The sequence below is a fragment of the Diprion similis genome, chromosome 11 (genome assembly GCF_021155765.1).
Source record: "Diprion similis isolate iyDipSimi1 chromosome 11, iyDipSimi1.1, whole genome shotgun sequence".
Classification (NCBI taxonomy): domain Eukaryota; kingdom Metazoa; phylum Arthropoda; class Insecta; order Hymenoptera; family Diprionidae; genus Diprion; species Diprion similis.
The window spans coordinates 5,640,187-5,651,655 of NC_060115.1; the positions used below are offsets into that span (position 1 = coordinate 5,640,187).

The 11,469-nt window shown below is 36.8% G+C and overlaps 3 protein-coding genes across 3 annotated transcripts; 2 read left to right on the plus strand and 1 right to left on the minus strand.

Annotated features, from left to right (window-relative positions):
- The first annotated feature begins 1,853 nt into the window (after nt 1–1,853).
- Nucleotides 1,854–4,022, plus strand: LOC124412275 (polyprenol reductase). The gene is made up of 5 exons (XM_046892019.1): nt 1,854–2,259; nt 2,397–2,545; nt 2,624–2,812; nt 2,892–3,187; nt 3,272–4,022. The coding sequence occupies exons 1-5, from the start codon at nt 2,078–2,080 to the stop codon at nt 3,362–3,364; spliced, it is 909 nt and encodes a 302-aa protein (XP_046747975.1). The 5' UTR covers nt 1,854–2,077; the 3' UTR covers nt 3,365–4,022.
- LOC124412274 (tumor suppressor candidate 3) lies at nt 3,210–5,905 on the minus strand. Its single transcript, XM_046892018.1, has 8 exons — nt 5,740–5,905; nt 5,198–5,376; nt 4,994–5,111; nt 4,775–4,915; nt 4,538–4,678; nt 4,293–4,443; nt 4,037–4,202; nt 3,210–3,955 (listed from the first exon to the last, which is right to left on the minus strand). The coding sequence occupies exons 1-8, from the start codon at nt 5,821–5,823 to the stop codon at nt 3,940–3,942; spliced, it is 996 nt and encodes a 331-aa protein (XP_046747974.1). The 5' UTR covers nt 5,824–5,905; the 3' UTR covers nt 3,210–3,939.
- Nucleotides 5,906–6,434: 529 nt separating this feature from the next.
- LOC124412358 (hyaluronan mediated motility receptor-like) lies at nt 6,435–11,469 on the plus strand. The gene is made up of 13 exons (XM_046892163.1): nt 6,435–6,684; nt 7,078–7,256; nt 7,346–7,618; nt 7,693–8,169; nt 8,292–8,474; nt 8,567–8,782; nt 8,880–9,013; nt 9,101–9,473; nt 9,623–9,832; nt 9,927–9,992; nt 10,083–10,186; nt 10,291–10,465; nt 10,670–11,469. Exons 1-13 carry the CDS (start codon nt 6,639–6,641, stop codon nt 10,835–10,837), a joined length of 2,604 nt encoding a protein of 867 aa, XP_046748119.1. The 5' UTR covers nt 6,435–6,638; the 3' UTR covers nt 10,838–11,469.

The following is an 11,469-nucleotide window of genomic DNA, read 5'->3' on the forward strand; positions in this document are numbered from 1 at the left end:
TTTTTGCGATTTTTAGAGTCGAAAATTTCTGGTCTCCGAATTGATTTGTATGACCGTTTCTTGGCTAATTGGAACCCCAGGAACTCAAAAAACACATTAAAAATAGCGTAGAAGCAACAGCAGAGAAATGACGATGAAATTCTTCAGTTTTTTGGCTGTAACTTTTGATCCGTTGCTCGCAGCGCATTGGGACTGCGCTCAATCGATTTCTCTCGCAAAATTACGTCGGAATAGTGCCCTCAAGAATTAATTGCAGCACTTTCCAAAGTTGTCGAAATTTTCGCCAAAAATCCAAAGGGGTTAGCCTTACTTTTTTTGCGATTTTTAGAGTCGAAAATTTCTGGTCTCCGAATTGATCTGTATGACCGTTTCCTGGCTAATTGGAACCCCAGGAACTCAAAAAAAACATTAAAAATAGCGTAGAAGCAACAGCGGAGAAATGACGATGAAAATCTGCAGTTTTTTGGCTGTAACTTTTGATCCGTTGCTCGCAGCGCATTGGGACTGCGCTTAATTGATTTCTCTCGCAAAATTACGTCGGAATATAGCATCAAAGAATAGTTTGCAGCACTTCTCAAAGCGGTCGAAAATTACAGTACAAATGCAAAGGGGCTAGCCTCCCCTTTTTTTTGAGTAAAATATTTTTGGTTACAGAATCGATTTGCGTGGGTCATTTACGACTACTTTGAATCTCAGGAACTCAGAAAACACGCAAAAAAGTCCGTAGCAAAATCCGCAGAGGAATGACGATGGACAAACGAAGAAATCGCTCTACGGTCGTCTTACTACTGCGGTCTTTGCCGCGAGTATGGACTGAGTCTTATTTTATCACTACATGTCGAATGATCAATGTCCCAGCTATCAGAATTGATAATGTATCACGTCAACGGCATATTTATGAATATACAATTTCTCAAAATACATCCTTTACTTATCCATTTCTCTGTTTTCAATATTTGCGCTAGGATATAAAATATCTTCATTATTTGTAAAATACTAACATTCAAACTGTACATGGGATTATGTGTTAATTTTACATAATGACTTGTTCACTGTGCAAATCCTACATTGATCTCCTTAACTATCCGTTTTACCACAGGAATGGAATCGTCGTCTTAGATACCGTGTAACATCATTCGCGACTTGCAGTGTCGTAATTATATCTACTATGGCATAACGTATATTCCATCACCGCGTGTCAGAGTTTTGCTGACCTTCCCCCCTATGTTTCTGTGACTGATAATGTCTACACAAATTACATGCATAAGCTGATAAGTATACATATATATTCCAAGCAGCACACAGGTCGAAACGCAATCGACTCCTATTCAAATATTCAAGTCTAATACAAAGTCAATTGAATTAAAAAAAAAATTGGCTCAACTGAATTGAAAAAATTGGGTCCGAACAGGTAAGCTTCAAAACTGTGAGTTCGCCCCCAGCTCTGTAGAATTGTGTAGCATTTATGATTTACGGTCGGTACATTCCGACATTCCTACACCGCGATCCCGACTGACTTTTGTGCATCACATGCATGCACGGATATTTCTTTCGTCCGTGCATGCATGCAAGCTGAATATAAAAATATTGCTCCATCGATACTGGACCCTTGTGCACACATGGTGCTACAATCTCTCTGAAATGCCGCGAAATGTATGCCAGTAGTAAATGCAGCCAATGTATTTCGTGGCAAAGTAAAAGCGCTTGCATGCGCCGCACAATAACCTAACCTAAAGCCGGGTATGAGGCACCTTTAATTTGTTAATTTTGTTCCAGTTTAACAATTAGTGGATATTATCCATAGGTTTACGGAAATTCTAGTACATGGTCAGTATTACTGGTGATAGAGATGATTCTCCTTTCCAAAACTATTTGAGTGCACCTGATACAGCGTGTCCATCGACATTATCAAGTATTGTCGTAATATGAAACCTACGTCCAAAGTTATTTTCTCCAGCACAGAGTACCGTTAATTTAAACGATTCCATTTGGGTCAACGATACGACTTTCTAAGAGGCTAGCAAATTCAGGAAGACAGGTAGTATTGGTGAGAAGGTAGAGACGTTCACAGTGTACAATGGAGCTGAATTTAGTGCAAACTATATTCATATTTAATTCAATAACGCTAACTATATTGGGACTGTTAGTCTCATTCGCAGAACCTTACCTTCCAATAGCAATTACGAACACTTATCGGTATGGAAGGTATGCTGCAGAAGGAAAGTCAGCACTGATTGCACCGATACAAGTTCCAAAAAGGTAAAAAAAAAAAATATTTTCAGTACTGTATAATAACTCGGAAAACTTTGAGGAGCAAAATATACTAAGTCTTTGGAGCTACCATGTTTTTGAGATGGCAAAAATTAATCACTAATTATCTTACATCGAATTTTCAGATGGTTCAAACATTTTTATGAATTTGCTGCTCCCCTATCAACCTGTACCTTGTTAATTACATTAAGATTTTATCTGGGAGTTGGCAATGTACCAGTGAACATACTTCAAATCCTCGACATTCTATTCGGAGTAAATAGGAAATCACTCGGTAAATTTTGTTGTATAAGTATGCGAATAATTAGTAAATCATTTTGATAGTAGTTCCAACCTAAGCTCTCATTTTCAGTATCCCCGGAGCACACTACACTGGCTCTAGTGCTGGTGACAATTCACTGTTGGAAACGTTTCTATGAAACACATTACGTCAATATTTTCAGTAATGTAAAAATAAATCTAGCACATTATATTGTGGGGTTTCTTCATTACGTGGGAACTATATCGTGTCTGATAGGAGAGTCAGATGGATTTGTTGAAGGTATTTTACCAATTCTCCAAAAACGGAAGCTTAGGAATTATTTGAATTACTCATTAAAATTATGCAAATTTTTTTCCAGGATCCAGACCTATTGTAAATTGGAATGGGTTGACATACATAGATTATAGTTGCTCTATTATATTCTTGTGGGCGACTTATAAACAGCTTGTCTGTAACAAAATTCTAGCGAATTTACGCAAAAATAAAAAAGGCGAAATGGTCACTTTGCAACACAAAATTCCGAATGGTGATCTTTTCGAATACATCTCTTCTCCGCTCCAATTGTCAGAAATTCTCGTGTACTTGATGCTGACAATTATACTAAGAAATAGCCGAACATTCTATTATGTATTCTTCTGGGTGCTTTCAAACCAGGTAAGAATTTATCAAACTGTCGTCAGAACCAAGTGCTTTTCCTTTCTTTCAAGCTTACGTTACAAATAAAACTTTCATTTATAGGTAGCAACTGGTCTGCTTGGTCATTGGTGGTATGTCGAGTCATTTAAAGAATATCCAAAACAGAGAAGAGCTGTGATACCTTGGATATTGTAACTGTTGCAGCGTTGATTGTTGATTAATACTACGGTTTTTATTTAATAATCAAATGTATTTTTGATATTAAAATTTTTTAATATTATTAAAAGTACCTGATGGTTTATGTGGTGCGATGTTATTTTGAGCTGTAATATACGTGTATAATGTAAATATAGCAGCAGAGCACTCAATCCGTACAAAAGAAAAAGTCTTAAAATATCTTAACTACGTTTAACTATCTGAAAACAGTGAATAATCCAACTATGTTATTGTTATCACTGTTAAAAAAAAAAAATGGAAACACTTTCCATTAATTCACCCTATGCAAAGATTTAGAATCTTTACTCCTGCCACACAAATGGTAATTATGTGGACAAATTAGAACAGGAATGCTGTTTCGGACATAGTGAATATAATATGTTAGTGTAAATTGACATTCAACTTAGATCTTTCCATCTCTACAATAAATATCAAACTGTCACATTTGCAGAGAATTGTATTGTAAATAAATTATGCCATTGAAGATAATAAATCGTCGCTAGATGTTGGTCTCGAAGGAGTTATGTATTTCTTCTGTGTCACGTCTGAGTTTCCTATTTGAAGAGAAGACTGTAAAATGCAAGAAACAAATGTTATTATTTTGTAATGAAACTCCAAATTGTTCAAAATTGTATTAGAAAATTTATATACCTATACGGGTATCCTTGAGCCTTGTTCCTAAATATAGAGAGAATTAAGCTGAAAAAAACTGCTACAAGCCCCAATCCAATAACAGCAAAAATTCTTCGTTTTCTGACGTCTCCTTTCCGAGCCGCAGCTTCGGTCATCATAATCATCCCCAGTACCACAGCACCATCTATATCAATGTGCTAAGAAAACTATGCATTTGGAAACTAGTTAACATGAATGTACAAAAATCATACATGCATTTACACTAAAAGGATACTCAGGACCATGACTATGTAAGTTTCAAGAACAAATTGACCCTGGGACGACCCATGGATATAGGCAACAGCACCGTTTTGCGATTTGTGGATAAATGGGGGGCCTCTGATATGATTCCACATCTGTCCAGAGACCATCGCAAACGTGAAGAACTGAAATCGTGCGAATAATAATATAATATGAAACGATTTCTAGATAAGTGATGTGAAGTTGAGGTAAATATTTTATTGAATTTGAGGGCCGCACCAAAGCATTGAGGCCCCAAATCGTCTTGTTGTATATGAAATCCAAATTATTTCGCCTGAGGTACAAGAAACCACCGATCAATACTAGTAGCATCACTACAGCCACCGTACCAGAGTAATTTGGCGGTCTGAACACCCTGATCTGTAGAAAACATGATGGTAAATAAAATTAAGGTAGTAAGGAGATATTAAAGCTGTGTATGTACATATAATTTAACTTCCAATATATTTAAAATACCTGAATATCAGTGCGCTCAGAAATCCATTTGGCAATAGCTTCAGCGGCAAATCCAACTCTTTGAATGTCCATAGTATCAGTAGATTTTGGTTTCCCTTTTGGTGGGAAGTGTATGTATACAGGTGCTGTATTCAACCTTAACTGTAACAAGTTTAGTTTTTTTTTTTTATAAATATTATGTTAAATCTGTTAATAGTAACAAATAAGGCAAGAATTTACCATTTGGAAAACATCGGCACCCTCGTCAAAGTCTACAACTGCAAAGAACAACTTGTTTGAATACGACTGGGAATATCGGAACGAGTTTGCCACTATGGTGAATTCATCACTCGCGTGCCTGAAACAAAAATAATAATATTGCTACTGCAATCGATGGTAGTAAGTGCACATATGCACAGATATATTGCTGCTGGAATAACTTACCTGCAAATTTGACATTGCCTCTGTGGTGCCATGGCTGTAAACATTACAATAACTGAATAATTCCGTGGTGTAGTCTTGACAAATTCTTTGAATTTTCCCCCATTGAATCTAAGCACTGGTCTCTTCATAGCCATTTCACTCAGCTGTTGAACCCGTTCTCCGAGAGAAGGACCCTGGTTCTAGAATAAAGCAAACTCTATTAAAAGTGATCAATGAACCAAAAAGAACAATGACTAAATTTAGTTAGTAAACCACTGCAATTGAATAGTTACAAAAACATGTAGAAATTTCTTGTTTTCCGGACGGACAATATAGTGGCAGAATTGAGGTTATGTTGTTGCAATATACTGAACATTGCTAAGAAGAAAAAAAATTATGTGTAAATATAGAAAGCCGATTATCAAATTGAAGAAAACTGAAAAAAGTTACAAATATTTTATACTTTAATGCAACAACCGCAGAAGGCGAACTGCGCTGATACGTCAGCCGGATAATATACTTAAGATTAACGTTTGTATTGCGTCTACTAGAATAATACTTACGCCTTTAGCCCTGTACTGACCACTGGCATGATTTAAATATAAAATGGCGACACTCAAAAGGGTTAAATAAAATCCACACCGCATATTGAAACGTTTTTAACGAAAATACCCAACAGCTTCAACCTTTCATGACACGTCTACGGTCGACACTCTACAATCAGCTATAAGCAGACGAAACGAAGCAACCCGACACAGGATTGGCCCAATGACTAAAAACGTGTCAACCCCCAATGGGAGATCCAAAAAGGTCGAGGATTAAATATTCGTTAATAGATAATGGCAAAGAAAGGAATTGAAAGAAAATATTGAGTAAAAAAATGTTGTCAATTACATCCAACTGGGAAGAAATAAGTCGTATTGTCATGGAATATTTTGCTATCTTCCGATGTGTCAAATACAACTGGACAAAATTCATAAATCTGGACAAGATTAACCTGCACCTCACACTCCAGGCAAACGTTCAATTTAATGAAAAATGATGGTTCAAGGTGTAGGAATGGTTCATTAAAAAATACGAAATTACGTGGCATTTGTTTTCTACCATAATAAAGTTGGAGGGTGTAGAATTATTCTTTGAACAGTACTAAGTACGTCCCTGCTGTCTGTTAAATACTTTCTTCGTGATTGGACGATCCAGTGCCGCTGCAACGAAAGCCATCCTACAATTGGTCATCTATTGTGTCACGTAACCGTTCCTTTCAAGCATTTGAATAGTTTCCACCCTCCACCGTTGTAGCACACCGCGGAGCCAGAAAATCGGTATAAACGGCGGCCGTAATTTTCCCTCGCAAAAGTTCGTTGTATTCTACATGCAACGGTTGCGTCACGGTGATCTCGGGGGCACGTAATCTGCAACAACATCGCTTTTTCGAGACTTTGTTAATCGTAAAAGCTCAGACATGTCCTTTCCAAGAGCAAGAATACAACGTTTCAACGAATTTTCCAGTAAGTAGTATTTTAAACCTAAATACAAATTTATTTTTCAGCATACCGACCTGTGACAATTTTCATGAGTTCATAAAAGATCGTTTCGCGCCTGAAGGCCGTTTGCGGATACATATTCATTCATATAGTTGCGTATTTCAGTACACAATCAGCGCAGGTTTTCATTAACAATTTTCGACGGTCGTATCTACCAATCAGGTACATTGTTTCGTTGAGTTGATGATGTGCATAGTACGCAATCGCAGTTGAAGTGGCTAAACTCGCGTTTCATTGAGCGTCTTTTTGATTTTTTCTCATTTTTTTATGCTAACCTGTCAAAGATTTCTATTGTCTTTATTTCATTTAATTAATCTTAAGCTAATGGCCAAATTGCTCTCTTGTTATTCATAATAGATGACGCACCACCTCCAGGTTCTTACGACCCGAAGATTAAAAATAAAGTGAAGGGGTTAGTAATTGAGAAAACAGATAGATTCCTGGACAGCAAAAGTATATCAAGCAGCTGCGCCGATTGTAACACATCGACATCAAGCAAGTCTGCCAGTCTCACAAGCGCTCCTGCGTTCAAAGTAGTAAGTTCGGTATGATAGATAATCATTGAATTACCAAGAATATGGTGGTATTCTAATTGTAATAAATTATCTTTCAATGAATTTCTTAGCCGCAATTACCAAAGAAGAAAACCACCGCAAAGTCTGCACACAGTTCACCATCTGTAAAAACTAATAAAAAATGGGACTCGAAATACGATCCAAACAAGGAATTGGCCGACTTGAAGGTCGAATGCATCAACAAAGACAGAACTATAGAGGAGTACGAGAAACAGATGGAAGAAATGAAGGACGACATTCAAAGGCTCGAAAAGCAATTGATGGAACTCAAAGATAAACAAATAGAAATCGAGACGCGGTATAAAAAGGATCTAGATGAAACGGTATTAATCAATTAGGAATTTGCAAGTTGATTTGTAGTAGTACAACATTTAGTTCATTGATAATTTCTTTTTAGACACAAGACCGCCATCTGGCAGACATAGAGATGAAAACAAAGATGCAAAAAATGCATGAAGATTTTCAGATAGAGATAGGCAAGATGAAAGATGAAGAGTGCAAGCTTAAAACCGAATTGGCAAATCTAGCAGAGATTCGAAATGATCTTGAATCTAAATTGCAGCAACGTCAACACTTGGTTATTCAATTACAATCGCAATTATCAATGCTTGAATGTGAACTAGATGAATGTAAGGCTGAAAATGAAAATCTAGCTGCAGAGTCTGAAAAACGGGAGACCACCCTTATCATTAACCATGAGACTGAAGTAAAAAATTTGAGAGAAGACTTTCAACAACAGAAGGATGACTTACTGAGTCAATGTCAGAATGGAAGACATGAAATAGCACAATTGCAGGATAGCCTTCTTTTTGAAGCTACATCTAAGAAATGTTCACAAGAAAAATTGGCAAAACTTCAGTGCTTGTATTCAGATGTGAGTATTGTGAAGCTTATCAGACTGTTTCCATATTCATAATTGATATCTACCACGAATGTTGAAGTATTACTACAGTGATTCACGTAAATTCTCATTCCATTAAAAGTAACAATTCACAGGTTCAAAGTCGTTTAAAAGAAGCCGAAGATGAACTTCAAGAGATCAAAGATCATCACACGCAAGTTTTAAAGAATCATTCACAGGAAATTGAAGCTTTGATGAACCGTCATGCAGAAGAAATTGCTCGGCTTGTACAGAGATCGGAGGAATTTCAGCAGGAATGCGCAACGGCACGTGAAAAGGTAATTGCACATTTCTTGTAACTTGAGGCATGAATAACAATACTTGACTTAACCCAAATCATTAATACCCATGATTTTTAATTTTCTTTAAGGGTAGAGTAATTGAGGAAAAGGCAAAGAGCAAAATACAGGAGGCGAAAAACTCAGTTGATGAGGAGGTGCGCAAAGCTGTTGAAAAGTATGCTGCATCTGTGTTATTGATGGAATCCAAACTCGAAACTGCACAAGAAAATTTAGCGCAAAAGGAAACAGAAGCCATGGAGCTATCGATTCAAGTTGAGGAACTGAAAAATTCTTCTGCCACAAAGGTGAAATTTTAGTTGTGAATTTTTCTTTGATAAATCTGAATTTTTTCTGTTTCACATTAAAAACATAATAATACGCTATTTGGTTCCCATTGTTCAGGAGAGTTCTAATCAAAGTTTACAGTCCGAACTTGATCGGGCAGAAGCTGAATTAGCTGAAAAGAGAGAAGAAGTAAAAGCTTTAAAAGACCAACTTCGTAACGAAGCAGCTGAGATGGTTATGCGACGACGAAGGTTAGATTTAGTCAGATGAGAATAAACACTGTGTACCAAGTAAAAGTGGGAAAAATATTATAATATAATAAATTTTATACTTGCCAGACTGGATCTCGTCATGGCGGAAAATCAATTGACTGTTTCTGCTATCAGCGAAAGATTGGCAAAAAGTGATACTGAGGTTGAGCGACTGCAGAGTGAATTAGAATGGGAGAGAATCCGACTACGGGAACATAAAGATTTATTAAATACTATGCGAACTAATTCTACCCATGCTCACGATCAATTGCGGAACTTACTCCAGCAGTTGGATGGAAAGAAAGAGGACATAGATCAGTTGGTCGTCGACAATGTAGTAAAGTTTGACACAATGAAGTCCTTATTTGATGCTAAGATAAAAGAATTGAATGACATTGCGGCTGCCGAAATTACAAGACTCCAAGCAGAGTGTGATAAGACGAATGGCTATAACAGAGAGGTATGTCTACAAAAATATTTACTTAAAGAGAAATCAGATGTATGAAATTCATATTGAAAATGGCTGAAATAACTAATTCAAAATAGCTTAGCTTGGTATTTGGTATCGAAAAATGTTTGATTTGAATGCATCATCTCGCATTTCTGCAGCTGAAGCAGCAGCTGACCGAAATGACTGGAAAACTGGGCGAAGCTCGAGACATGTTACTTAGAGTTGAAGAGCAGTACGATAGCCAAAGCATTGAGTTGGCGCAACTGGAACTGACCTGTCACAAGCTGGAGAAATTGTATAAGGAGACAAATAAAAAGTATGAAGAAAGCACAACACAGTTGATGGAGCAGCAAGTTGCTATTGACAAGGTAAGAGCCTGATTTATTCATTACTAGGCAGATTTAATCTGCTTTTCGCGTTATCTATCGTCTATATTTAACACATGAATTACCGATATTTCAGGCAAAGAGCTACATCGCCGAATTTACTGACAAGCTCGACATGATGCAAGAAAGGAGAAGTTGCAAGGTACATAATCATCATTTTCGCCAATCAATTATTGAAGGTATTTCGTGAAATTATTAATTAACATACTTATTAATTAACTACATGTTCTAGGAAAACTCCGTGAAAACAGAAAAGGAAAAGGGCAAGGTCGATAAGGTAGATAAGGTTGAAGCTGAACCAAAATCGGAGCTTGGAACAGGGTTCAAATCGGCGGTGTAAGTTGACAATACTATATCCGCAACAGTTGAATACATCTATTAATAATGTTGCAAATTGGAAATTTTGATTTGCATTCGTTGACGTTTCAAATGTTTTACAGCGACCTTTCAAAGTTCCTTGAAGATCGGGAGCTCCTCGAATCTAACTTGCGAAAAACCGAGGCCGAGTACAAGGACCTTGCAGACAAATATGCCGCAGTTATTGGCCATAATAATCATAAGCAAAAAATTCAACATATGATACAAATGAAGAAAGAAAAACTGCAATTAAAGGAGGTTAGTATACTTTTCGCAGTGTTACTTTTCGTTGTATCGTACGTTTTATTCTGTCATCTGGATCTATCGTAATTAATACTGACCATCATTACTAGGTCATATTTGGCATGTTTAATCGTTCAAGGAAAAGTAAAAGAGATTTGATGGCAAGGTCTCGGCCGTGTTATTCAGGCTAAACTAATTCGACGCTAAATTTTGTCTTAGGACGTAGATGCAGCGAGAAGAATAATAGCGCAGCAACAGCGCACAATCGAGAAGCTGCGCTCTGAGGAGCGTAACCGGCAGCTTTTAAAAGAGAAAGAAAATCTGCCATCCTCCGTCGTGGCATCACCACACAAGCCGACGACACCGTTAAAGGACAGAAATATTTGAATTTAATTGTCTGCATCTCAAAACGGTGGATCTCCCTCAATTTGTGGAGTTCAATATTTATTCCATTATTATCCCACCATTCCGATCATTATCGTTATCGTTATTACCATTATATTATTTATTCATGCACAAAATTCGTTATCAGTCACTTGCATCATTAAAGCAAAGGAACGAATGAAAATTCCTCTTGTTTTACTTTTTATTGATGGTGCTCGGCAGGTAACTGTGCAGTAAAGATGAGAGAACCGTCTTCTTTCTATATGATCTTGAATCCAGTGGCCTAAAAAATCGTACGAATTGCAACGAAAAGACAACTGATAGTTTTGATTGCAGTTTTCTTTTTCTGACCACTCCTGAAATTCGTTTTTTTGTTTGATTTCTTCGTCAAGTTTAGTTGTAAATGCAGATGTTTTTTTTCCTCACAACCAAAGTGTACATCTTACGCAGTACTTACTTTTAACTGTGTTTTTATAAATCCTATATGTATCTTTTTTATTTATCGGTTTATGCCAAACCGACATATTATGCTTCTGTATGGCCTGTTGTAAGCGCATGTTCGTGACTACCCTTGCGTACATAGATATTGTTTTACTGTCAACTGATGTACTTTAATAAAGTGTAAACGTATTTTA

Excerpts from the sequence above, each read along its gene's own strand:
- LOC124412358 (XM_046892163.1), top strand. The coding sequence starts at position 6,639 with ATGTCCTTTCCAAGAGCAAGAATACAACGTTTCAACGAATTTTCCA. Across the intron at positions 7,257-7,345 it reads GCGCTCCTGCGTTCAAAGTA|CCGCAATTACCAAAGAAGAA; the intron begins GTAAGTTCGGTA and ends TGAATTTCTTAG. Across the intron at positions 8,170-8,291 it reads TTCAGTGCTTGTATTCAGAT|GTTCAAAGTCGTTTAAAAGA; the intron begins GTGAGTATTGTG and ends AACAATTCACAG.
- LOC124412275 (XM_046892019.1), top strand. The coding sequence starts at position 2,078 with ATGGAGCTGAATTTAGTGCAAACTATATTCATATTTAATTCAATAACG. Across the intron at positions 2,546-2,623 it reads AGTAAATAGGAAATCACTCG|TATCCCCGGAGCACACTACA; the intron begins GTAAATTTTGTT and ends TCTCATTTTCAG. Across the intron at positions 2,813-2,891 it reads GTCAGATGGATTTGTTGAAG|GATCCAGACCTATTGTAAAT; the intron begins GTATTTTACCAA and ends ATTTTTTTCCAG.
- LOC124412274 (XM_046892018.1), bottom strand. The coding sequence starts at position 5,823 with ATGCGGTGTGGATTTTATTTAACCCTTTTGAGTGTCGCCATTTTATAT. Across the intron at positions 5,377-5,739 it reads GTCAGTACAGGGCTAAAGGC|AACCAGGGTCCTTCTCTCGG; the intron begins GTAAGTATTATT and ends GCTTTATTCTAG. Across the intron at positions 4,916-4,993 it reads GTGCCGATGTTTTCCAAATG|TTAAGGTTGAATACAGCACC; the intron begins GTAAATTCTTGC and ends AACTTGTTACAG.